The following is a 27815-nucleotide window of genomic DNA, read 5'->3' as shown; positions in this document are numbered from 1 at the left end:
GTACTTTTTAAATAAAGTTATTCAAAAACTTCTAGGGGAATTTCAGAATTAAGTCCATGGGATTTAATTAAATCAATCATGCCGGAAACAGAACGTATTTCTAGAGAAATCCGGAAAAAAATGCACATACATAGGGGAAATTACCTATTCTCGGCCGTTTTGTTCTCTTCGTCTTTGAGGTTTTTTTGAAACCTATTGAACTCAAAGTTGGTCTCAAATCCTTCCCAACTAAGCTGAATAATATATCCAAGTTTCAGGCAATTTGGCTGACAAAAACCCCCCATGACGAAGAGAACAAACCTGCCGATAATACCCATTGTCACCCTATTGCATTTTTCATTCGTTGATAGATTTTCGAGCAAATCTTCGAAGAGGAAAAATAAATACTCACGCGTCTGATTGCATGGCATTAAGCAGCTAAACGAACCATGTATCCATTGCACCAACCGAGAGAGTGCGTTCAATGTTGTTTTTGTTAGCTGTGGCAAAACTCAATCTATGGGAAAAGCGGTGTGACAATATTTTCCACGTGTCTATTACGGGGTAAAAACCGCAATACATTCTAGAAAAAAAAAACAAAAAAATCAAGTTTGAACCAATAAGTCATTTTCTATTTTTTATTATTCTTCAATCACTTATCCTAATTTACCAACTCTATTGTCCACTAGGGCACTGCGTGAGCGATTCCAATTGGAATCTGTACACATACACTTTGTACAGCGCCTAAATGTATTCTAATTGTACTACATCGAACTGGTTGCCGTTGCGCTGCTTTCACTTTCTACCCTATCATGGTAGAATGATGAGCACGAGGATGATGATGTGTGGCTGTTGATCGTTCCTGTCTCCAGTCCGATTGGGGGTCCATTATGAGTTGCCGTTCGCCGATGTCCAAGTATCCGGGTTCATTTGAGCCATGGGCTCAGAAGAGGGTCAGTGTCAGCTGCTCTCAGGGGGAAAGAACAGCTGACGAAAGTGCTGGGGCTGAGATCGAACCCATGACTATCTGCTTATGAAGCAAACGTGTAGCCAATACGCCACGGGCCCCGGCTATAACTTCTATTTTGTACAACTCATTTTGGTATCATAATGGTCAATTTTTCGAACTGGTTCATTATGCAACTGAAATGAGTTGCATAATAAAAAATAGTTGTAGAATGTTCATAATGCAACTCATTTTTACACCTCGTTACATAAATAACTATAACAAGCATTCTGCCAATATTATAGGATGATCATGGCTATACATCCCAAATTAGACAGAGTCTACATCCCGGCTTACATGAGTGCTCTGTGAGCTCTTGAGAGTTTCTTTACGAATAACTATTTTGCATTCGCATATCGTGTAGTAGGTATCCACGATGATCATCTATGCCCAACGCCCAAGGGAGTCATGAGTATTACCATTACGAAAGGATATTGAACCGACCAGGAATTGAACCCGTCATCCTTAAAGGCGTGTATACCATTTCGGATATATGGGCCCTCTAATCATCTAATTAGCCTCAACAGTTCAACACTGATTATATGCCACAGCACAGAAACGTCCCCTTTATCAAGACAGTCCCATTCAATTCCATCCTTGGGAGATGCTCGCAATCAACTGCCTCGACAACCATCAACGGTGCAGGTACTTTGTTTATATTAACACTCGTTTCCTCCGCAATCTCCACCCCGTCCTTACTCCTGGTGACGTCCGCACTAATGGAATTTAATGACGGTAATAATCGTGCTAATATTTATAAACACTTCGTCACCAGTCAGCCGCCGTCAGTATAGCGCCACGAGCCATGAGGCGCCTTCGGCTCACACTCTGCTGCAGCAGCAGCAGCAGTACTCCAGTTTAGTAGGCGCTAGGTAGACAGACACCATTGTAATATTGTGTCGTTTATAGCGACAAACGAGTTTGTTTGCCGCCAATACCTGTGTAACGCACGTGAATTGTATCAAAACATGGAACGTCGTTGGTCGTTTACCTCCCTTGTATGGTACCGACTGTACCCATCAGACATGGTGAAGTAACAGGTTCACTCGCAGAAATGCCACGGTGTACGCAGAACTTCCATCGTCAAACTTCATTACAAAACAATTTTCCTCCGCCATCAAACAACACGTCGTCGCCGACGTCGGATGTAATGCAAACGACGTCGATGAATGGCGATGATGGGTCTCCCGCAGCTACGTGTGTGTTCTTGGGCTTTAAGAAAGAGTAAAGAACACCACCCGCAATCACTGTCATCGCCGCCGCCAAGGTCACCTAATTCACACGCAACAACAACCAACGGTAAGGCGGCGCGTAGGTGGATACATACGATACCTTGGTACCTACACCGGCGAGAAACCCTCGAACGACAACTGCAAAGACGATGTTTGCCCAAGATGCGTCCGCCGTGATAAGAAAAGCGCTATGATGGGGTGCTGATAACGATACGATGGCCACCGCGCGCGTTTGCATAAAGTGTATGTACGCACCACTTTGGATCGCATATTGTGTAGGATGAGGTGCTGACACACGAACCTAAAGATATGCAAAGCAGGACCATTTAATATATGGCACGTGTATTTATGCCGATGGCGACGATGGCGATGTGTGAGGCCTATATTTGCGGACAGTTCTGCCAGGCTGGTTCAAAACAAAACCTTTGCTAACAGACACTAAATAGGTCATCAGAATTGTATGTTTAGCTGGAAGGGTAGCCTGGACACTGGCTGATGACCTTCTGACTTCAGCTAGATTGAGGATGTACGCCTCATCGTCTGTGCACCAAAGAGATGCGACTCATTTAACGTCTATTCTGGCATCCTTCCTGTTGAATATGGAATACAGTCTTCCCTAAAAATCGTTATAGAAACCGAAAGTAAAAGATGATGAACTGACTGGATGGCAGAAATTTTTAGAACTATACAATGGACAGACACGAATTGGAACTTGGAATGTACTAAACCTAGCCCAGCAGGATAAACTGGCATTACTAGCCAATGAAGCATGTCGTATGAAGTTTGAGATCTTAGGACTAAGTGAAGTCTGTTGGCCAATCTTTGAAGAACACAGATGTATCGCCTATAGGCGTTGGGCACAATTCGGCTATACTTTTGCCAAAGAGGCGGACACGGTCCTCGTTACCGTTGAATTGGTTTTCTGCTCAGCGCTCATGCGCACGCTGCGCTCATGAAGTGGAAACCTATTGATAAGGTTGGAGGCCTATTACCTAATGAAAATGGAGACGGAGCCTTCTTGATGTGCGGAAAAGATCCGACTGCACATTGCTAGGATCCATCGACAGGAGGAGAAAATCGGGCGCCGGTTCAACACACGCCGACTGGAAGACGCTAGAAGATGAATCGAGCGCCATCAAGAACGTCTTCATTGCCACCGGCGTGAATAATTTGAGTGTGCTACGCAACCGGAGAAAGCAGTGGATCACATGGAGGAAGATAGAGGAGCGAAGGAATGCCAAAGCCACGATAAAGCGAGTGAAAACACGAGGAGCCAAAGCCATAGCCCGTCAGCGCTATTCGGCTCTCGAGAAGGAAGTGAAACGCTCATGTAGACGGAACAAAAGAGCGTGGGCGGACTCCCTAACCGACGAAGGCGAGAAAGCCGCAAGCACCGGCGACATCCGTCTCCTCTACGATGTCTCACGTCACCTTAGTGGAACCAAGATGAATGCTACGATGTCCATGAAAGACACGTCTGGACAGGTACTGACCCGGCTGACCAGTTGAAACGCTGGTTCGAGCCTTTTGGAAATCTTTTCCATGTGTCGGTCACGCCATCAACATCTCAGCATGATTCGCCAAGGGTTCGACGCATTACCTGTGTCAACACCGATGCTCTGCCGTGAATCGCATATCTGTCCCATTTGCATAGGAAATCCAGCAAAGATGGGACTGATATGCGATTCACGGCAGTGCTCCATCGGTGCAGTAGATAGAAGCAGCCATCAGTAGCATGAAATCGAACAGAGCCCCAGGGGTGGATCGCATATCAGCTGAGATGCTCAAAGCTGACCCCGTAGTATCCGCACAACTACTGCATCAATTATTTTGCAACATATAGGAAACCGCGACATCTCCAGCCGACTGGATGCAAGACGTCTTAGTAAAGGTACCCAAAAAGAGTGACCTGACACCTGCCTGTATGCGATAATTGGCGGGGCATCATGTTACTGTGTATCGTCCTCAAAGTCCTCTGCAAAGTGATCCTTAAGGCGAAACTGGAAGCATTTCCTCACTTTTTGGTTTTTGTTTTTTTTTTATTAAATAACGAAGCAATATTTTCAAAATCGGTTTTCGTACACATGTAGAGTATGGATCAGGGTATCTTCTGATTTTTTTTTTGTTGTGGAAAATGTTTTTCGTTTTTGCAGAAACCATTTTTGAACAAAATTTCACAAAAAAATGGTTTTTGCAAAAATGGAAAACATTTTCCACCACAAAAAAAATCAGAAGATACCCTGATCCATACTATACATGTGTACGAAAACCGATTTTGAAAATATTGCTTCGTTATTTAATAAAAAATCAAAAACCAAAAAAATGAAAAAATGCTTCCAGTTTCGCCTTAACTGGACACAGGAGAAGATTGACGCAACTCTCCGACAGCAGCAAGCAGGATTCTGTGCCGGACGATCATGTGTGGACCATATTGTCACGCTCCGTGTCATTCTGAAGCAAATCAATGAACTTCAAGAGTATTTCTACCTGGTGTTCAATGATTACGAAACAGCTTTCGACCGTCTCAATCACGGAAACATGTGGGAAGCACTCAGGCGCAAGGGTCACCTTTGTTGGAGTAGTGTAGTGACAGCCCCCTGCTAGGATAATAGAAAGATAGCGATGTCAGCCGCCTGGTCATATGACAGTTGTTTGTACGAGTCTATGTATGTGTGTGTGAATGAGATGGACAGCTGACGAAGCATAAATGCCAATGTATGTGACACATTCTACGGGCCCCGTATCATCAATACCAATTTTTCAAAGTTGAGTTATGGCATACTTGACATTTTTATTATATTCTACATTACTTTTGTCTTCCAAAAATGTATTCGACATGATATTAGTGTGACAATAAATAGAAATTGAACGACGATTAAGATTAACATTAAAATCGTGGTTTTAAGACTTTTAGGCATACTTTTCATCCAAACCATCGTATTTTAAACACCAACACACTGATTTTTCAAAAGTCTTCCATCATTTGTAGATAAATGTATGTAGATTTTTTAGCATAAAAAGATTTTTACTCGGAAGACTTTATAACTCTGAAATATGGCTGATCATAATATGGGTTTTTATTGCGTTGTAACGTCACGAAAAATCAACATTTTTAAATTTTATTCAAATACGGAAAACGTTACAAATATGAAATTTTGTATGTTCTTTGTACTCGAAAAGATCTTTCAAATGAGGCTAAAAAAAAAGAAAATCGGTTCACGGAAGCCTGAGTTTCACCTGGTTGAAGTTTGCGTTGTAACGTCACGAAAAAAAGTTCTGTGGAAAAGACCAAATCTTTCTGGCTTGGACGGCTTCTGAATTGGACAAACGTAGTTCTATATTCAAAACAGTTTCGTTCTCGTTGTGTATGAGCCCTTTTTCGAGATATCGTTTGTAAATTGCGTACCATTGCCAGTTAATAAACTACGTAGACTTTTGAAGGACGGGGGAAATGGCTTTTGGCCAAAATCTACGATGTAATTGTACTGCGATATTGTAAAATTTTTTAATCGTAATCTAATGCCACTCAAACCGAACATTTCTGTGATATGAGTGGCCAATAGACGAAACACTGACGAAATTGCAAAGTTATTAAGTTGGTCAAAGACTTACAGTTGATGGATAGTTTGATTTAAAGTTCCACCAACAGGCGGCGCTAGAGAACTTACAAATTTCAAATTTCATACATCTCATAAGATTTCTTCGGCAAAGTTGTTTGGTAAGTAAAGGACTTGCAGTTGATTTACCAATAGATGCGAGATTTTGCCACTAGAAGACGTTAGTTTCCATTTTGCAAAAGCAGACAAGGGATTAGAATTTCTTGAAAAGTATTCTACAAGCTGAAACTTTTGTCACTTTGGACATATTGTAATCAAATCAATATATAATTCAATATATAATTCTTAACTTTCAAAATTTAATTTGATTTTAATCACTTATTCCTTAGATATATAAGTTAATAGAACATAGTCAAAAATATGATTCTGCTTAAAGCGCTCCATCTTTTTGTAGAGCTAACCAATCAAGTCCAAAACTGTAGAAATTACAGATAACAAGATGAGGAACTATCAGTCAAAATTTGAGATTTTTTGATATATTTTATAAAAAGTTACGGCTTGTTGAATGTGTTTTGGGTAAATAATAAAATTGGCATGCTTTTGAAAATTTGCAACTACCACCACTGTGTGGCAGAAATTAATACCATACGGCAGAAATTAATACCAAAGTCTAGTGATCTACCAAACAATTTTAATGAAGCAACCATCTTTCCAATTAATCACGATCCTGAGATAAGTAAAACTAAAAATGCCCTCTAGCGCATCCTAGTGGAAGGATTTGAAATCATACGGCCCATCAATTGAAAGTACTTGACCAGCCAAACAATTTTGTCGAGGACACCAACTGTCTAAATAGTAGGGATCTTGAAATATATGGGATGGATATTACGTCAGTGTTACATCTATTTTTGATATAACAAGAATCACCGACAAACAGACGTAACACCTACGAAATTGAAACTCATATAGCTTGGGACTCTAATTACTTAGACTTTTAGAATGTTGATGTCTTTGGAAAAGTTGTTTATCTTGTCAAGAATTTTCAGTTTAAAAGCCGTTTGATTCAAGTTTCTAACTGACTAGTGGTAGTTGAAATTTTGAAAAATAATGCACTTTATATTTATTCAAAAAATATCCAATATGTTGTAACTTCTTATAATGTGCCCAAAGATTTTGCCAAAAAATAGTTTCTCAACTAATCAAAATTTGTTGAAAACTTTTTGAGAAATTCTAAACTATTGTAAACTTTTAATAAGCGTCGCCCTGTGTGTCTGAATCTCACATCCAATAGTCAATCAGCTGTAAGTTTTTGACTTATCAAACAACTTTGCCAAAGACACTAACTCTCTGAGTAATTATGACTCTGACATATATAGGATGGATTTTTTTGTCAGAATTAGGTCTATTTGTCTCTGGAATCACATAAATTGATGCCCCTAAGTGGTATGCAGATCCTCAGGTATGTCTTTGGTTCAATAACTGCTCGCACATCTTAAAGCGTTTTTAATTGAATCAATGACATTGCATAAATTATTGAAAATTTTTTAATTTTGACGACGTGATTAGTTTTATGCAGCAAAATCTAAATATCTGGCGGTGCGAAGTAATGAATATCAATGGTTTAGTCTTTGGGACAATATTAGATGAATATGGGTGGTACTAGGCCGTAGATGGGTACCATTAACCTTCATGAAGGAGTTTTCATACTGCTGATAGCAATAACTTGGCCCTCCGAGCCATTTATCACAAAACGGATTTTTAATAGAATAAAGTTGCTCTTGGAGCAGTAAAAATAATGCAATGATATATTCACAAATTCGGGCAATTTTGTCTGATTATTCTGATTCAAAAAATGATGTGCAATTTTCGTGACGTTACAAGGCGAGTAGAACCCTGTTTGAAACTGAACGGGCGTTGTAACGTCACGAAATGTAAAAGTCGATTATCCAAAAACGAATCCGAAATGTATATGTTTTATTTCACTGCATTGAAAAACAAACCAATAAATTTCAAAAGTGGGAGAAATTTTCAGTTTAAAATAAAAATCCGAGCAAATTTTTCAGGATGTGGTTGCGCGGTAGAGGGGGTCGAATTCTAGCGCGTTGTAACGTCACGCTACAAATACGCATTTTAAACAAGTTTTTCTAATGAAAACTAAATGTTAAACAGGTCAAACATATCGGAAATTTAACAAGGAATCTGAATATGATAAAATATTTTGAGGTTTACAGTCGTTTTTATGAATTATAGTGAAAAGTCCTACTACGAATGCGTAGAAACGTTGTAACGTCACGGTAGAATGTGCCTTATCTCGACGGCCTGATGAGTTATATGCAGAAAAATTTAAATATCTGGCGGTGCAAAATAATGGATCTCAGCGCGCTGTCATTAACCTTCATGAAGGAGTATTCATACTATTGATAGCAATAACTTGGCCCTCCGAGCCATTTATCACAGAACGGATTTTCAATAGAATAAAGTTCCCCTTGAAGCAATGAAGATAATGCAATGATATATTCACAAATTTGGGTAAATTTGGCTGATTATTCTGATTCTAACATGATGTGCATTTTCGTGACGTTACAACGCAAGCAGAACCCTGTTTGAAACTGAACGGGCGTTGTAACGTCACGAAATGTAAAAGTCGATTATTGCTAATTTGGAGAAAATTTTCCACTTTACGGAAGATTGAAAAGCTACCGCAGCTGTCAGACTGATGATTGTCACCAATGTATCATCAATCAGTCCAAGGATACCTTGGACCGAGCCTTGGATACGACGCCGATGATCATTGTTTGTTGTTGCTTTTCAGAACATTTCACTTTGCAAGCATGCTTTGATTTGACCAAACTTTTCAATGATACGATCATTTTCATGGCTGCGGTAGGACTTTGACAGCTGCGGTAGAACTCGGCGGCTACCGCAGAGTGGAACATTTTCTAAAAATCCGCAATATTCAAAAACAAATCCGAAATTTAAATGTTTTATTCCATTGAATTGAAGAACAAACCAATAAATTTCAATGGTGGAAAAAAAATTGAGAATATCATAAAAATCCGAGCAGATTTTTTAAGATGTTGGTAACGCGGTAGAGAGGGTCGGATTCTAGCGCGTTGTAACGTCACGCTACAAATACGCATTTTAAACACGTTTTTCTGATGATAACAAATTGTTCAATAGGTCAAATATATCAGAAATTTTACAAGGAATCCGAATATGAAAAAATATTTTGAGGTTTACGCTCGTTTTCATGAGTTATAGAGGAAAATCTGACTACGAATGCGTCAAAACGTTGTAACGTCACGGTAGAATGTGTCATGTTTGTTTATATTTTTAGTCCGTACGTGGATGAAACTGAGCTCCGCCTACTTGTTTTGTGTATATTACTACTCCCGGAACGGTAATCATCAACTGCCCAGCCTGCTTCGTTTCAGTGCCGTGCGTCGTCGTTCGAGTTAGTGCGAAAGGGGAAAAGCGGGAATTCGGAGTACGAGAGTTCGAGTTAGTGCAAACAGGATTACCCGGTGAGTTCGTTCCTTATAGTTACCTTTTATATTTGAACATGACATACATGGGGATTTCGGAGGGGTAGCCTAAGGAAGCTAAATGAACTGATTTCCGGGCAAATGTTCGTGGGGTGGCCAGACTTTGTCACGAGATAACAACCATCATGTTGTATTCCGAAGGTCTCCAGTGAATTTAGCTTACCCTGCTACAACAAACCATCAGGTAGATCATTCCGTTCTGGTATGACTCTGCAGCCATAGGTAATCCTTGCGCTGATGGTGGGTACATAATCATCATCATCATCATCATCATCACTACTCCCGGAACGGTAATTAATTAGCTAGTCGATCGGTTGTTCTTGTCCGCTGCGCTGAGATACCCAACAACCTTAACAAAATCATCGACCTCATTGGAGCACAGTACAGGGCATTTTCCTGCAGAGTATTGCACAACGGTGTCTTGTCCGAACCCATCTGGGTCGTTGCTCCCGAATGACTTATTACTCCGGATGACTTATCTACAAGCCTATATGGAGACTCGCTTACGGTGGACCAAGCAGTTCATTACATTATCAACAAAAAAAAATGCTTCTTTGAGCATATGTTGTTCTTCCTGACCATACTACTGAGGAACGTTTTGGCACTCTAACTGCTTAAGTGATCATCAGATATGTATCCTTCTTTTAAACAAAGGCTATCCTTTCTAGTTATTAATTAAAGGAATTTGTTGGCGTCACAACTGTTAATATATTTATTAGAGATTTTTCCTTCTTTTATTCATAGGCTATTCTTTCAAGTTATACTGTTATATAAAAGAGTGATTTCACCACATTGGGGTTTTTTCGGCCATGTGATACGAAACCAATTATTCAATAGAGATGCTTTCCTTCTTTTGGTTATTGCCTGTTCTTTTAATCATACTAGTCAGAGATTTTTTCAAAGGGTCCCAGGAGCTTGATATGCTCAGATATTCTCACTGCAAAAAAGCGTATATTTCCAACTAAGTGTTTTGGTTCTATAAAAGCTAGTCCTTTCCGCAATAAACAGCATTCCTTTCCTTCATTTTGGGAATTACAAAATTTATAATTTGGAAAACAATATTCGGGGTAATGGGTCATTCGGGGTAATGGAATTCGGGGAAATGTCATAGAGTCACTATCCTAGCTAAACGGCGCTCTGATATACAGAGCAAGCTCGATGATCTTGCCAATCGCTCCTCAGCGGCAGGTCTTACCATCAACGTTAACAAGACCAAATCGTTCTCTGAAGCAATGCCTTCTTGGTGATTCCGGAGAGACGAAGGGTTTGGCGACCATAGGAATGTGTTTTAGTGGGTCGAAGATACAGTAGTCCTGACTTTTACTTTTGTTGTAGAAGATGGCCTAAACCCCACACTACCCTAACCTTCCTGTTAGGGTGTTTGTTGAGCAGATTTTTCCGCCTATGGTTTAGAAGGAAAAAAAGACCAAATCGTTGGATGTAAATACGGTCAACCCTTCCAGCTTTACGGTAGCAGGGCAATCAGTGGAGAATGTTGAAATCTTCCAATATCTTGATAGCCAAATGGCGGCCGATGGCGGCACCAAGAACGACATAGGTGCACGGATCAAGAAGGCGAGGGCTGCTTTTGCGAGTTTAAGAAATGTATGGAAAAAACAGCCAGATTAGATCGACGCACCAAAATCCGAATTTTCAACTCGAACGTGAAATCTGTACTGCTATACGCCAGTGAAACCTGGTGTGTATCAGTGGAGAACAATCAACGGCTGCAGGTCTCCATCAATAGATGCCTGCGGTATATAATTCGTGCATGGAGGCCTCCAGTCCTGCTAAATATCAGTCTCAGTGCCTGTTTTTCAGTCGAAAATGAATGACTGCGGCGGTCGTTTTCAGTTCCTCGATGTGAGAACTGACAGAGTCCGAGAGCTCCATTCGTGAGCAACCCAACAAGATCAATTCCCAATCATCCATACACTACTCATGCTGAAAGGCCATTCGTCTCAAGCGGTGGCTTGTGAGAGTGAGTGGCCTATACGCTACCACGGGTGAAAACACTCAACTACAGAAAATTGAATGGAAATTTGGCGGCGCAGCCTCATCAACGAAATTTGACCTGGCCACAGGTCAAGGCGATGGCTGATAATCGCCCAGGATGGAAATCTTTCAATTTGGCCCTCTGCCCAGACTGAAAGCAAGTTTCAGGGGACTTTAAGAATCAGAATATTTTATGACGTCTCAAGGGCTCTCAGGAGTGATTCTGGGAGTTCCAAGAAATTTTACGGGAGTGTTATGGGTCTTCAGGGAGTTTCAGGATAGTTTAAACCGGTCTCGGGACGTATTGTGGTGTTTCAGAATGTTTAAAAGGGTGTCAAAAAGTTTTTAGAGGAATTTCTAGGGTGTTTCAGGGGCGTTTCAATCAGCTTTTGGAGTATCTAAGCTGATTTCAGGTAGCTTCAAAGAAGATCCAGCCAAATTACAGGACGTTCGTTCCAGGGGTATGAAGGTGCGCTAGAATCAGGAGTCGCAGCAACTGTCCTGAAACTCTCATGAAACAGCCCTGAAATGAATTGGATACTAGTTAGAGGTGGTAAACCCCTTCAAACATCTCAAAAATCCTTAAACCGTCCTGCCTAAAAAACTCCTAAAACCTCTTTTAAACTGCCTGAAATACACCCTCAAACCCCTTTAAATGCTCTAGAAAGGTCCTTCTGGGATTCTACAGGAATTCCATCCGGGATTTCTCCAAGAGATCCTTCGCGGTTCCTCCACAAACTTCTACCAGAAATTTGTTCTAGGATTCCCAGAAATGCTTCCGGACATTTATTTTCCATCAGAAATTCCCTCTTGGGGTTTTCCAGAAGTATCTTCTAGAGATTCCTGAAAAGGTTCCGCCTGGAATATTATCACAAGCTCTTCTCAGGATACTTCCTGAGGTTCATTCCTGGATTTCTCTACAAATTATTTCCGAGCTTTCTCCAGTATTACTCCTTCTAGGATGAAGTTCCCTAAGAAATCCCAGGAAAAGTTCCCGTAGGAATGCCTGAAATAGTTCCGAAGAAATTCCAGCAGCAATCCATGACAGAAGTCCAAACCTGAAGGAATTCCCGGGAGAATCCTGGAAGTAGTTCCCGAAAGGAGTATCCAGTGTAATGACCGTGGCAATCCCAGAAGGAAATCTTAAAGCCCAGAAATAGTTCTTTAAAGAATTTCCGAAGGAGTTCCTGAAGCGATCCCGGAAAAGATTTAGAAGAAATACTTGAACAAGTTCTCGTCATGGTTCTTGTAGGATTCGTGGAAGGATCTCAGAAAGAATCCCTGAATAAATCTCTGAAGGAACTGCAGGATCTCGCATGGGATTCTTGGTAGAAATCCGTGACAAAATTTAGGATGGAGTTTCTGAAGGAATCTCGGAAAGAATTGCTGAAATTCCCGAAAGAACTTCTAGAGGAATCCCAAGTCAAATTGTTAAAATTTCTAGAAATACTTTTTGGAAATCCAACAAAACGTTCAAAATCATTTCAAAAGACACTTTCGGGAGAATCTCGAATGGAATTCGAGGTAGATTCCCGGAACCCATTGATAAATCCCGGAAGAAATCTCTTGAAGTCCCAGAAGGAATCTTTGAAGGAACCCTGGATGGAGTTTCTGGACGAATCTCAGATGAAACATTTTAAGATTCTCAGAACTCCCTGAGGAATCGCAGAAGGACTTCTTTGAAGGAATCTCGGCTGTGCCACTGGGCGTTGCATGCTAGTCCGTTGTCTAGTGTCGTGCTTCCTTCAAAGAGCAAATAGCTCACTGGAATGCATCAAACGTGTCCGTGTCTTTTAATTAATTTGTAAATATATTTTGAAGGAATCAAAGAACAGAAATCTGCAGAAATCTCAAAATGTATTCCTTATGAAATCCCAGAAAGAATCACTGGAATAATCCCGAGAGAACTTACTCATCGGAACCTGGCAAGGGCTCTGAAAGATATACCAGACGTAATTACTTTAAGAATCTCAAAATCCCTCAAAAGGAACTTCCGAAGGAATCCTAAATAAGCCGCTGTAAGAATCTAATTAAGCACTCCCTGGGAATCAAAGAAGAAACTCCTGTAAAAGTACTGGAACAAATTTGTGGAGAAACGGCGGAGGATTTCATGGAGGTTTCCCGAACGAAATTCTTGTGGATCCCAGAAGGACCTCCTGGAGAGGTGCCACCGTGACACCATCAAGTCATTAATCAACATACTTTCCCGCGCTCACGAACCCCACATTATGTATTAAATCAAACCACCCATGAGAAGCTGGCAATTTGTTTCTATTAAACCCCCCTGCTACGTACTTCGAACTCAAAGAAAAGCTGCTAGAGCCTCTTGAAACGCGCCAGATGCTCCCGGAAACGCAATTACAAGTCATTTTAAATCCCTCTTTAACCTTCTGATACTAAGAAGGTAACCTTGCTCGATCCCCTCTAATACATTTCCAAAATAATATCTAGTCGCACCACATCCCCGTTCTCAAGAGTATCTTGTCCAAGCTCATCCAGGCCGTTGATGGAGTGTGGCCAACACTGTCCGTCATCGTAATCGACGAGATCCTGTTAGTTGCGATTACTCGTGAGCCAAATCGTGGGTTGCTGTGGCAGCCCATTATCATGAAGAATCTAAATGACTTTGAACTGGCTGATGACGTTGCTCTCTTTGCTCAACGGCGCTCTGATATGCAGAGTCAGCTTAATGATCTTGCCGATCAATCCTCGGCGACAGGTCTTACCATCAACGTCAACAAGATCAAATCGTTGGGTGTAAACATGGTCAACCCTCTAGCTTTAGGTAGCTGGGCAATCAGAGGAGAATGTTGAAAGCTTCCAATATGTTGGTAGCCAAATGACTCCCGATGGTGGCGCAAAAATTGACATAATTCATGAATAAAAACGGTGAGGTCTGGTTTTGTGAGTTAAAGAAATGTATGGAAATATAAATCAGATCAGTCGACGCAACACGACATTGTAGCAGAGGCAGACCCAGAGGATCACGGTGGCGCAGCCTCAACAAGGAAATAAAGGAAGACGATAGAAATTTGACCTGGCCACAGGTCAAGGCGATGGCTGGCAATCGCCCAGGATGGAGATCTTTCAATTCGGCCCTCTGCACCACCATGGGTGCTCAGGTATCAGGTATCAGTAGGTCGGCTCCAGAGGCACGTTCTCCTCCATTTGGGAAATTTATGCTATCGCCATGAATACGAGCCTATTCATCATTTACCTGAGGGAGAGCGAAGAGAGGAATAAGGGATGGGATAGGGAAAGGGAAGGTAAGGAAATAGGGTCAACGTAATCGCATAAGCGTACCACAACGGGTTCAAACAGCGCCCTTAAAAGGGCACTGTAAAAAGCGCATAAAGCGTACAGTAAGCCTATAGCTACTTGCCACAACGGGTTTAGAACAACAGAACATCCTGAAGATTCAGGCTTCTTAGGTCAGTTTCACTTAATCAAGTGTTTACCGAGTACACGGAAACGCACTTGCGTAAAAACTGGGTAGTTACATATCAAATGATTCAAAGTTCCACAGTCGGATTTTCAGCTAAGATATACAAATGAAGAAGGCTGTTGAGGCTTGTGATGGACAACATCATAAGTAGGAAAACCACATTGAGTTATCGCAATTGCGTTTCTGCTACGAGAATCATGGCAAGACTCCCGCATGGGGGCAACAAACACTCAATTTCCTAATCGCTGCTTGACATAATGCCGAGAAGAGATGTTGGTTTTTGAGCATTTGGTAAATCCAATTGGAAATCATTAAAAGATAAATAGGAACATTCATGCGGCTTCCAATAAGGAATCGAAAGGTACGTGTTCAAAAGTATCCTGGAAATCCAAGAAAAAACCCAAACAAAATTGTTGTTGAATGAATGCTTTTCCGATATCGTAAACAACATTGTGTAAACAAATCACAGTGGACTTTCCATTTTCGTAAGCATGTTGGTTCCCATGGAGAGGCATGTTTGCCAGAAAAACATCACGGGTGTGATGCTCGACAAAGCGTTCTAATCATTTCAGAAGAAAGAGGTCAAATTGATAGGTCTAATCTCCACTTACGGAATAAACTTGACAGTATCATCCCACCAAGATTTGGGAATAGTAAGGCTGCAAATAAGCAGTTATATCAAAACATTTTGGGGCTCGAGGCATGACACGCGAGATCGTCATTTCAATTTTACTGAAGGTAGAAAACATCGGGTCAAACGCAAAATGCGGAACCATATAGGTGTTAATTAAAACATTACATCTACATAGAAATCCCCCCTACGAAAGTAAGGCTCTTGGACCAAAGCTGCTCTTTTATGCTGAAGATTGATCTGAGCCGTCATAACCATAGCAACTACCCAAAATAGGCACGATCAAACTCTTACAATCACAACACGAGAAAAAAGAGCAGCGATAAAAACCAATTCGGTATCGATTAAAGAACGCCAGAGACGAACATACACAGAGGACACTGTAAAGAACGCATAATGCGAAGAGCCATATAGGTTATAATTGTAGCTAATAAACTACATACTAGTAATCCCACCCTTATTGAGCCTCGCAGTTGAGGCTTAAGAAGGATAGCAGATTATCTCGCAGAAACACAAGGTCAACTGCACCATTGCTCCGGTTAGCGCAGTAAGGGCAGAATACTGTGAAGGCGCCCTAGTACTCCACAGGTTCCGTTTGTAATTAGGTTTTTATTAGACCCCCCTAACCATTCATTCCTTGGCGCGATAAGCATAAAGCCGCATAACACCATGAATTAAGGGTCACCTGTTTAGTGGACTCTAACCATTCAATCAGGCGATCCGTAGTGTTATTCTTAGCCAATTGAGACAACCGCTACCGACACTACACAACTATCTAGGCTGATCGGGAAATGAAGTTAACATTGATGGTCAACTTCCAAACGAGTCCGAACAGCCCAGACCATGGGTGCTCAGGAGTGAAAGTAAGTTGGCGCGTTCAAGAAATATAATAGAATCGAAAATAACTAAGAATAATGAACCAGTCTAACCCTTCACACGCTGATAAGGTACGGCCAGGTAGGTATTACAAGCTTCGCGGAACAGGTCCTCAAGAGGTATCACGACAGCTTTCGGCTTCAGATTGATTTATAGATGAGATAGCGCGACGTGTGGTTATGTTAGTAGGATTAGCATAACTGCCCGCCTTGTAGCACAAAGTGGCACCTTATCGTACTGACTGCGGTAAGTCCCCGTGAATCCGATAGCGAGAAGGTGCAACATTTGGACTTAATTGAGAATTATGATGATTTGAGTGTCAGGTGGAATCGATTCAATCGCCAACGAACGCATCTTACTGCCTGCGTGCATGGATGAACAATTTAATTAAACACAATAATTGTCAGAGATACGTACCACATCCTGATGTGTCACTAGAAGCACGCGTACGTGCTCTTCATGGGATAACACCTTGCTGAGGCTGCTGCTGGCTGGCAAATGACACTTGTTCGAAACACCTCACGTAGTTCTTCCGGTGGGCAAATATCTCCATCTCCTCAATTCACATCATCTGCTCTTCCCACATCCATACCGACCGACCGGAACCTAACAATGTTTGTACGCACAGTTTCATTAAGGGAAGCCCATCCTCATCGACAGGATTCTCACATCCGGCGACGACGACGACAAACGCACCACTTGAACATAAATTTCTTTCGGAGCCTAATGCTAATCTCAGAGACTGGGGGCACAAACGAACAGTAACGGCCAATATATGGGCAACAACTTCAATTTGTGTGAAATCGATGCCGTACTTTTTCGGCAACTGAACTCTAATGAAATTTGATGCTTATTACAAGCATGAGCTTAGATGACCGCACAACTCGTAGTTGCTACTTCATGAATGACCGAAGCCATAGGAATTTCACAGAGAGCAAATGTACAGGTTTTGGAACTAGTTTACCATTCTCAATGTGCACAGTTCGAGAACTCCCAATTTTAGTAGCGTCAATTATGGCGCTGACCACGTCCTTAGGCCATTGAGGACAACCATTGTTATAGAGACCGAAAATCTTAGTTTCTTAACGTTTCGCATTATGCGACAAATTGATAATTGACACATACTGTACACAGACGATTCCTCCCACTGTTTGAAGTTGTTATTAAATCCTTGTTTGTTTTACTAGGCACATATTCTGGTTTAGCTAGCGGGGGTGTTGTGGTGCACACGAAACAGAAACTGAACGAAAGGAAAGCTCACACGTATGGAAGCCACTGACGAAAGCGACGGCGACGACGACAAGTGCTACCAATTAAGACTGATTGATTATGGAGACACACGAAGCTTCGGATGAGTGTAATCACCGGCACCGCCGTACCGGTTGTTGTCTTTGGTGCTTCAAGAGGTAGACAGGATTAAATTAATCCTTTTGCATCATCAGGCACAAGCACTTCAGTCGAGGTGGATGGAAGAGGAATAAATTAATTTCTTTTACTTGAATGTTGCTGCTTCGGATTGAAGGCAGATGTTATTTGATTTGTTGAAGTAGTAAATAAACTAAATAATTATATTTTGGAATTCCTATGCAAAACACTTCTATATGATCATCCGTCAAACAACCAAATCGGATATTTTACCCGAGGATGTTAAGGTTTACTCTAGGAATTATTAATGGAACCCCTCCAGACCTAACTCCAGAGGATCATCTAAAAATCGCGGCGAGGATTCTATAGTGTGTTGCTTTAAGCATTTTTCATTGAATCCTCTGGAGAATTGCAACTGAATTCTGTAAATAATGGCGTTAAGAAACTTTCAACTACAATCTGCTGGTTTTTTTTTCAAGGATTGCCTCACGATTTGTTCTAAAAACTTTACCACCAAGGTTCACCATTTCTTCAGTGATTATTATTTCATTAGTTACTCCAGGAATGAGCTCGTCAATGAATTCTTCCAGTAGTTTCGCAAAAAGTTTTTCATTGATCAAGAGATTTTCTCAAGAAATCTATTAAGGAATTCTTCAATATATCAATTTCAGGATTATTTCCAAACAATTCTAATAACTTTTGTAGTAATTGAGGTTTTCTTTATTACCATACGGGTTTAGGCCGAAGGGTCTCAGATTTTCATTATACTTTTTCCAAAGCCAGGGCTCATGGATAAATGAACAAAAACAAATTGAAAACAAAAATCAGGGTCGCCTATTTACTCGGAAAACTCAGGTAGAAATTCATTGTTTTCCCCTGACACTACCTATTTTTGAAAAATCATAACTCGAGAACGAAGCATCGTAGAAACAAAGTTTTTTTTCAGAAAATGAAAGCAAATTTTGTTGAAAGACCAAAAAATATGAACTGGGAAAAGTTATTCACAAATTTTTCCACATTTGAAAAAAAATCGTAAAGAAAAGCCGGAAAACTATGCCCGAATTCGTGGAAGTATTTCAAAAAAAAAAAAAAAAATATGAGAAGGGTTTTTATAAGCATTAATCGCTGAATTTTTGGAATGCATTTTTTTTTGTTTTAGTTATGGCCAAATTTGTTGAAAAATGTCCAAATGTGCCATATAAGCCTTTTCTTTGAAAAATCATAAATCAAGATCGAAGCATCGTTGAAACAAAGTTTTTTTTTCAGAAAATGAAAGCAAATTTCTTGGAAATCCAAAAAAAAAAAAAATATGAACTGGAAAAAGTTTTTCACAAAATTTTCCACCGTTGAGAAAATTCTTAAAGAAAAGCCGGAAAAAAACTATGCTCCAACTCGAGGAAAATTTTCAAAAAAATATTTTTGGAGAAGTACTTTCATAAGCTTTAACCGCTAAAATTTTTGGAATTTTTTTGAGTAATGGCCATTTTTATTGAAAAATTCCAAATGTGCCATATATAAGCCTTTTCTTTGAGAAATCATAACTCAAGTACGAAGCCCCGTACAAACAAAGTTTTGTAATGAAAATGTAAGCAAATTTTCTCAGGAATAAAAAACTATAAAAATTAAAAAGTTTTCTACAAAATTTTCCACCGTTGAGAAAATTTATAAAAAAAACCGGCTATAGTACCAATTATTCGCCTTAATTGATTTTCACCCTTTAGCGATATATATCAACAATAAAAAAAATGTGAACACCAGATCACGTTCACAAAAGATGGTTGCACTCATTCCAAGTTCACATTTTGCTCAAGTTATGGTAGAAATAAATCATTTTCCTTAAAATTTCGGCTTCCTTGCACCCTTTTTCGCCATAGTGTACCAATTATGGCTAATCCCATAAGAAATGCATGCAAATAGTGCGAAAAGGAACCGAAACTAAAAAATGTAGTTATAACTGGTACAAGGTTCCTATCATTGGCACACGCTGTAATAAATACTAAAAGTAGTTTTGCCTCCGTTTTTATACTTTTCCTGTAAAGTATGGAAACTAAACTAGCTTTTAACATATTGGTGACATACGTTGGTCTTCTCGTTATTTTTGTACAAATAGTTTTCCTTAGGTAGTGCCATAATTGGTACAGGCACCCTACTCCGAACTCGCGGAAAATTTGAATTTTTTTCGTTCCTGAGTTATGGCCAATTTTTTGGAAAATTACCATATATAGTATAGGCTTACATGGTCATTTTTCACAAAATTGGCCATAAATCAGGAAAGAAAATAGTGCATTCCAGAAATTTCAGCGTTCAAAGCTTATGAAATCACCTTCTTAAAAATATTTTTTTGAAAATTTTCTGCGAATTCGGTCATAGTTTTCTGAATTTTCTCAACGATGGAAAATTTTATAGAAAACTTTTTCCACTTCGTTTTTTTATTTTTTAAAACAAAATTATGACCAATTTAAAAAAACGAAAAAAAGTGCATTCTATAAATTTCAGCGATTAAAACTTATGCAATAACCATCCCAATTTTTTTTTAAATTTTCCACGAGCATAGTTTTTCTGGATTTTTACGAACTTTCTGAACTGTGAAAAATTTTGTGGAAATTTTTTTCCAGTTGATATTTTTTTGGATTTTTAAGAAAATATGCTTTTATTTTCTGAAAAAAACTTTGTTTTTACGATGCTTCGTTCTTGAATTATGATTTTCCAAAGTAGTTTCAGGGGAAAACAATAAATTTCCACCTGAGTTTTCCGGAAAAATAGGCGACCCTGAATTTTTCTCTTTTTTTGCTCATATAGCCATGAAACACGCCTGTGGAAAAAGTTTCATGAAAATCTGAAAACCTTCGGCCCAATTTGTACGATAGTAAAAAAATCCCCATTAAAAAAATGTCCTTGGAGATTACCCCAAGAAATTCTCCAAAAAGTGCTCCATGCTTCCTCCACATTCTCTCATGAAACGTTTCTTAGATTTGGCTTCAGAGATTACGACAAGGATGATGAAATTTTCATAAATGTTTTTAGCGAATACATCCTTTTTCTTTCCACAGCAAATTAAACCAAGAACTTTTTTGGGGATTCCATTTCTTCAAGATTAAGTATAGGAAGTGCTCTGGAGATCTGTTTAGAAATCCAATGATTTCACTAGGAATTGTCCCAAGGATTTTTCCAGAAGTAAAACCAGATATACGATCTAGTATTCCTACAAATGAGGCATGTGTGAAGACAAGTATCAGCGAAGTTTTTGATCAGGATATCGAAAGCTATCGGATAGTGAATTCGTTGTTTCTAGTTTTATCCGCTAAGCAACACTAATGAGTCTTAGAAATTCGAAACTTCCGCATCTCGAGAATCAAACCAAATAAAAGAATTCCGCCTTCAGGAAAGTTGGTCAGGATATCAAAAGCTATCCGATAATGACCCAGTTGATTTCAGGATTATTCACTTGGTGGCGCTGTGAGTCTTAGAAATTCTGAACTTATGTAACCGAGAATCAGACATATAAAAGAATTTCGTCTTCAGCAAAATACATCAGGACATCAAGTGCTGCCTGATGTTGACCTATTTGATTCTAGTGATATATTTACCTAGGTGGTGCTAGTAAGTCATGGAAATTCTAAACTTCACATAGAAGAATTTCGATCTCGGCAAAGTTTTAGGAGCTTCAAGGGGTCTCCAGTTAGCCTAGTGGCCAATCCGGAGACGGCGGGTTCGATTCCCGTTCCGGTCGGGAAAGTTTTCTCGATTCCCTGGGCATAGAGTATCATTGTACTTGCCTCACAATATACAAATTCATGCAATGGCAGGCAAAGGAATCCCTTCAATTAATAACTGTGGAAGTGCTCAAGGTACACTAAGTTAAAGCGAGGCAGGCCAAGTTCCAGTTGGAATGTCGAGCCAGAAAAAAGAAGAAGAAGGGCAATCCAATGTTAAGCTATTTGATTCTACGTTTATCCGCTGGGTGGCACTTAGTCATAGAATTTCATCTTTGGGAAAGTTGATCGGACATCGAAAGCAATCCGATAATGAACTAATTGATTCTCAGTATATTCGATAGGTGCCGCTACTGAGTATTAGACGACAACTTATGTATCTCGAGACTCAAAACACATAGGCGAGTTTCATCTCTGGCAAAGTTGATCAGAAATTCAAGATGATGAGAATGTTCAATTGGCCTAAAGCAGGGTACCTCCACTAAATATTCAATTTCGGATGGAACCGTAGATGGAATATGGAAATAAAGTCGAGGAACCACCAAAATCATATTTTTATGGACAGAGAATGTTGCTTTGTAATTACATTACAAATACATTGATGATTTTGTCAAAAAATGGTCACTTTTCAACTAACATTTTCTCCAAATACAAAAACAGCACATCTTTATTGTTAAATATGTTTTCCTAGAGGCATTCTTGGATCCAAGAATTTTTCCAGAAGCATTTTTGGATTAATGCATGAAAAAAACATGTAAAATATCTGCGGAAATTTTTGGGAAATTTCTAATGAAATTCTCTTGGAAGAATCTAGAGAGCAATCCCTGGAGAAAACGGAAATAGAATTCCTGAAGAAATTCATTGAGTCATCTCTGAAGAATTTCCTGTAATCTCTAGAAGAATTTTATAATGCATTTCTTGAGGAATCCCTGGAAAATAGTAGGAGAAATTCTTAGAACGATCCCCAGAGAAACCCCAAGAAAAATCCCTGGATTAAAGCTTCGAGGAACCACGCGAAGCATTCCATAGAGAAACCACGGAATAAACCCCTGGAAGAAATTTTGGAGCGATTTCTGGAAGAATTTATGGAATCTTTGGAGGAATCCCAAGAGACAGCTTTGGAGAAATACATAGAGGAATTCTAGAGAAATCCCAAGAAGAGTCCCAAAAAAAATATCCCGTTTGGAACTCTGAGATCTCTTTTGGAACTCTATGAATTCGTATAGAAATTTGTGGGGAAACTTCTTGAAGAGGAATCCCTGGAAATTTCGTAAGGGACCCTAGAAAATTTCCGGGAGACATCTGCAAAGGATGTCTGGATAAATCCTTGGGAAATGGGAAAACTTCTGTAGAGATATCCGGAGGAATCTGCAGAATCCTAGAAAGAATGCATCCTGTAGGTAATCCTGAATAAACTCCTGGATGAGTTGATAGAGAATTATCTGGAAGAATATCTAAAGAAATCCCAAAAAAATCCTCTCAGTGATCTTTAAAGAAATACCTGGAAAATTCTTGAAGGTATTCCTGAAGAGTGAAGAAATCTCTGGAGGAAATCTTGATGAATCCCAGAAGATCCTTTAAGAAATGTCCCAGGAAAAAATCCGTAGATCTCTGAAGGGATCCCTGAAAAGATTCATAGAAAATCCCTTGGGTGATCCCTGTAGAAATCGACGGAGAAATTACCAGACAAATGAATAACTGGACAATCTCTGGATAAAAATCTAGAGGTATTCCTAGAGACGTTCTTCGAAGAATCCCCAGAGAAATCCGAGAGAAGTTCCCAGAGCCATTCGTGGATAAATCCAAGAAGAATTCCTACAGAAATCTCTGGATGTATCCTTTTAAAATTTGGATAGTTAATCCTGGGAGACATTCCCACATGTATCTCTTGTAGAAATGTTGGAAAGAGATGAATCATTCAAGATGTCTCCAGAAGAATCTCAGAAGAAATCCCTGGAGGAGTTCCTAGAGGAAATCCTGAATGAATTCCTGGGTGAGTTCCTAGAGAAATAACTGGAAAAATATCTAAAGAAAATCCAAGAATACCTGAATAAATCCTTAAATATATTCCTGAAGAAATCTCTCAAGGAATCCTTGACAAATTGCAGAAGAGCCTCTTACTAAGTAGATAAGTCCATGAAAAAGCCCTAGAGAAATTCCTAGAGTAATCTCTGAAAGAATCCGGTGGAAGATTGATAAAAATGCCTTGAGTAATTCCTAGAAATCCCGATGGAGAAATTTATTTATTTATTTATTTATACATATAAAGTCAACAGGTAAAATTTTCACCCCAATAACACAAGTAATACAACTACAAAATTACAGCTAAACATTAACAAAAAACACGCTTAAAACTACGCTTATTGACCTCACGTGACACATTAAAATCGAATACAGAATAACAAGTATTGAACAGACGAGACATATCACGAATAGGCTCATGAGCGCTGTAATTGGTGCTTGCTGACGGAAGGTTGAGGAACGGATGAGACCTCAGACTACGTCGACGAGTGTTAATATGCAGCATCCCAAGCAGATTGGGACAGTCGATGTTACCTTGCAGGAGATCTCCAATAAAGCTGACTTTGGCCACGTTGCGTCTTGCACTAAGAGTTTCCAAATTGATAAGCTGACAGCGACTCTCGTAGCTAGGCAATACTAGAGGATTCCTCCACCTGAGATGACGTAGCGCAAAACGAATGAATTTTCGCTGAACTCTTTCGATGCGTTGAGTATCGTTGTCGTAAAAAGGGGCCCAGATGACTGCCGAGTACTCCAGGATGGGCCGCACAATTGAGCAATACAGCGTCTTCAGGCAGTAAATATCCTTGAACTTTTTGGCAAAGCGAAAGAGGAAACCAAGTTGCGACGATGCTTTCGCCACGACATAGGCGACGTGGTCTTTGAATGTCAGTTTCGAGTCAAGCAGGACTCCTAGATCCTTGACTGTCGATTCGCGCTTCAACTGGACACCTTCCAAAGCGTAGTCAAAATGGAAAAGGGACTTTTTACGGCCGAATGAAATAACAGAGCACAATTACCTGAGAAATTCCCAAGTGAATAATTGGACAATATCTGGATGAAAACCTAGAGGAATCCCTAGAGACTTTTTACGGCCGAATGAAATAACAGAGCACAATTACCTGAGAAATTCCCAAGTGAATAATTGGACAATATCTGGATGAAAACCTAGAGGAATCCCTAGAGAAATACTAACAGAAGTCTCTAGAGGAATTCCTGGATAAATCCCTGAGAGATATCCTAGAGGAATCTCTGGATTCATCCTTTTGGAAATTTATTAGGTAATCCCTGGAGGCATGAATCACTGGATCGCTGAAGACATCCTTAGAGGAATTCCTGCAGAAATAAAAAAAATCCTTGAGATTTTCTAGCAAGAATTTCAGGTGAAATTCCAGGAATCTCTTAGGCAAAAAGGCAAAACATATATTCGATTGAAACCTAAAAAGCACTGGGGCAACCAAGAAGGGAAGTCCTTCAACAATCTGATACGATTGAGTAAAGAATTTGTTTGGAAAAATTTGATAGAGTTGGGCATTAGACGAGTCTAAATGTGTCATGACTGGCAAAATCAGGTCTTCACTGTATTAGTAAATAAGTATATGCTCCATCTTGCAAAATCTCTAAACCATATCAAAATAAGTTTATAACTCTGTACATCCAACACACCGCAGCAGTCATTCTGTTTTGCCTTACGTAACGCTCTGGTGGGGGTATCTGTAGCATAGGCAAAAAAATCCTGGAACTTCTTCTGGAAATTCTCTAGTGATAATATTTTCTAGCAATTCTCGTAAACCGTGACCTCTAGGATTTTGCTCAGGAATGCTCTAGGAATTGCTCCAACGATTATTATAGGAATTACTCCTGGGACACTTCTTAAAATTTGACCAGTGATTTGAACAGATTTACCCCCGATTACTCCGGAGATCACGTTTGCGGTTTATTCATAAATTTCTCCACGGATTCTCTCAATAAAGAATTGGAGGAATTTCATCAAACTTTACCTCCAGAAATTATTCCAAGTTTGACAATAGGAATCATGCCAAAGATTTATTCAGTCATTTCTTTGAGGAACCCTCCTGGAATTTTTACACAGATTACACTAGAAATTTCTCAGAGTTGTGACAGGAAATCAGGGATGTTTTCGATCACCTGGCAATCGTTTGACTCATTTGTCCATAACTCAGTTCAGAAACATAATACTGAATTGTGGTGTTCGGAAATGTTGTAGATTGGTATTTTTCCTACAATTATCACCAAGGACGCTCGGGGTTGTATCTGGAAATGCTATACGAATTTTCTGAATAAATTGAATAAGAAATCCCTCTTGGGATTTGTGATGAAAAAAGTTTGAGTATTGTAAGGGTTTCTTCAAGAAACCTTTATTACACAGCTAGTCGCGTTCGGTAATTTTTACCGAAATTTCAACTGCTGAGCGTTCGGTAATGGTTTTTTACCGAAATTCTGTAAAAATTTCCAAATTTCAGTAAAATGTTATCGTTTATCTTTCAAATTTTAACGAAGTTCGATAAACGTTACCGAATTTTTCCGGTAAAAAACTTAACGGTTGAGGTTTTGGTAAAATATTACCGAAGTCGGTGATTTTTTCTAAGTGTGTACTCCATGGATTTGTACAGAAATTCCTCCTTGGCTCTTTCCAACAACTTCTTCCTTGTTTTCTTTAAGAGTTATTCCAGAAGTTCCTATGAAAATATCTAAGCTTCGGCCAGGAAGCCCTCCAGAAGTTGCTCATAAGGTTTTATTAAATTACACAGGGGTGACTTCAGAAATTTATCCATGGTTTTCTCCAGAAACTACTTCAGAATTTCCTTCAGGAATTGCTATAGAGTTACAACCAGTGTCGCGAAGCATCAGCGTACAAGTCACAAAAAAGCTGATAAACACCAAGCTTGTGTCACTTGTTGCTCAGAGAGATTGATTCTCTCGCAACCCGCCTGAAGCATACTCAGCAACTGCTATCGCTGCAAAGCTGCGAAGGGTGGAACCCACAACATGTTTGTCATTCCAGGCGTGACATGCTAGCTGGTTCGTATCACTTTGGGAAGGGTGACTCCAGAAAGCGGTACAAGTGATTGTCTCGTGATGGTTGCGATTATTCGCAAGACTGGTTACAACCAAGCGTTCCTTCACAGAACTTCAAAACTCTCTAGGGAATCAGAAGTGTTTTCAGGATTTTTTTTCCAAGGATTGCTTCAAGAATCGGTCCGGAGATTCGTTCTTTTGTTTTGCCTTGCGGATGTCACTGCGGCTATATGCCTTGTGGGTGTGCGATCGCTGCCGGACTTTAATAAAAAATAAGCACGACAATACAGTTTTGATAACAATCCGCCAAGTCGCATTTCATCAACATTAGATTGCATTTTTTTTTTCATTGCACCGAAAATGACTAAATCCCTGTTAACATCAAATTCTTCACATTAAAAATGATCTTACTATCTCACTGCATGAACCACAACACAATCACTCAATCTTCAGGAACACACGCCTTTTACTCTCTACTTTCGAAACTTGCGTACACCTGGTGGTCGCTACTATCGGAGCACAGCAGGTCGTACCCTTTCGCGTGGAAGCCACGGAATCAAACTAAAAAGACATGATTCACAAATAGGTGCTTGATACGGTGCCCACCAATCACCATTCCTATCAACAAGTTGCAAACGTTTTATCGCTGCATTGGTGGCCGATGAGATCAAACCCCAGGGTCTACACAGTGGTTCCGGCAAAGAAAACTACGTGTGGAAAATCTCTGCTACTGCTGAACTGAAATTGAAGTAAAGCCTGTGCACTTTAGAATCGGTACACTTTTAACCGGCTGTAGATAAAAACGGTTTGACCTAGAAAAAAATGTTGTAAGAAGCAAATAAAGCTGATCTATTGTATTTTGTAGGAAAAATATGAAAAAATGCAGTTTTTATTTTTTAAGGGGAAATTTTGATCCGATTGTGAAATTTATGTTATTTTATTCTGCACAAACCAATGATCATCGACACTTGCAAATTTCACAGCTTACGGGCTGGAATTTCCACAAGAAACCAAAGTATATTCATCAAAGATGTGCTCAAAACAAGTAACGATTCTTGACAAAAATGCTTCACAAGACCACAACAAACTCATAGCCTTATTGCTCATTCACGCTATATTCAAAGCATAATTTTATTCAAAGTATTTTTTATGAAAAAATACTTCATGCACACTCAATCCTGAATTGCCTGTTCAGCACTTTTTTGGCGAACATAGAACAGCAGAACTATTTCGGTAGCTTCAGTAATCTATTTTACTGAAACTTAGTACACCAACTGACAAAACCTAGTGGAAAAGGTAAACAATGCAGTTTAGCTGTATACAGCTGTTCTATTTCCGTCAAAAATTTACCGAACACGGTGTTCCAAATTAAGTGTGTGGGATCGTTTTTTGGATCTACAATTCCCTAAT

General features: G+C 39.7%; 1 protein-coding gene across 8 annotated transcripts in view; it reads right to left on the bottom strand.

Annotated features, from left to right (window-relative positions):
* The window catches only part of LOC109431038 (myosin-IIIb-like), a 428015-nt gene that overhangs the window by 228006 nt on the left and 172194 nt on the right, over positions 1-27815 (bottom strand). For 3 of the 8 annotated variants that reach the window (XM_062842492.1, XM_062842498.1, XM_062842497.1), the window contains exons 1-2: positions 26817-26965; positions 16684-16872 (exon numbers count right to left, since the gene is read on the bottom strand). The exons of 1 other annotated variant lie outside the window; for it this stretch is intronic. In XM_062842492.1, coding sequence (XP_062698476.1) covers positions 16684-16688 — 5 coding nt within the window. In that variant the 5' untranslated portion in view covers positions 16689-16872; positions 26817-26965. Of the gene's footprint in view, positions 1-16683; positions 17105-26816; positions 26967-27815 lie in introns of those variants that run through there. 4 more of the 8 variants (XR_009995647.1, XM_062842496.1, XM_062842495.1 and 1 more) reach the window with 4 other exon arrangements.

Source organism: Aedes albopictus, chromosome 3 (assembly GCF_035046485.1).
Source record: "Aedes albopictus strain Foshan chromosome 3, AalbF5, whole genome shotgun sequence".
In the NCBI taxonomy this organism is placed as follows: domain Eukaryota; kingdom Metazoa; phylum Arthropoda; class Insecta; order Diptera; family Culicidae; genus Aedes; species Aedes albopictus.
This window is presented reverse-complemented; position numbering and strand designations above follow the sequence as displayed.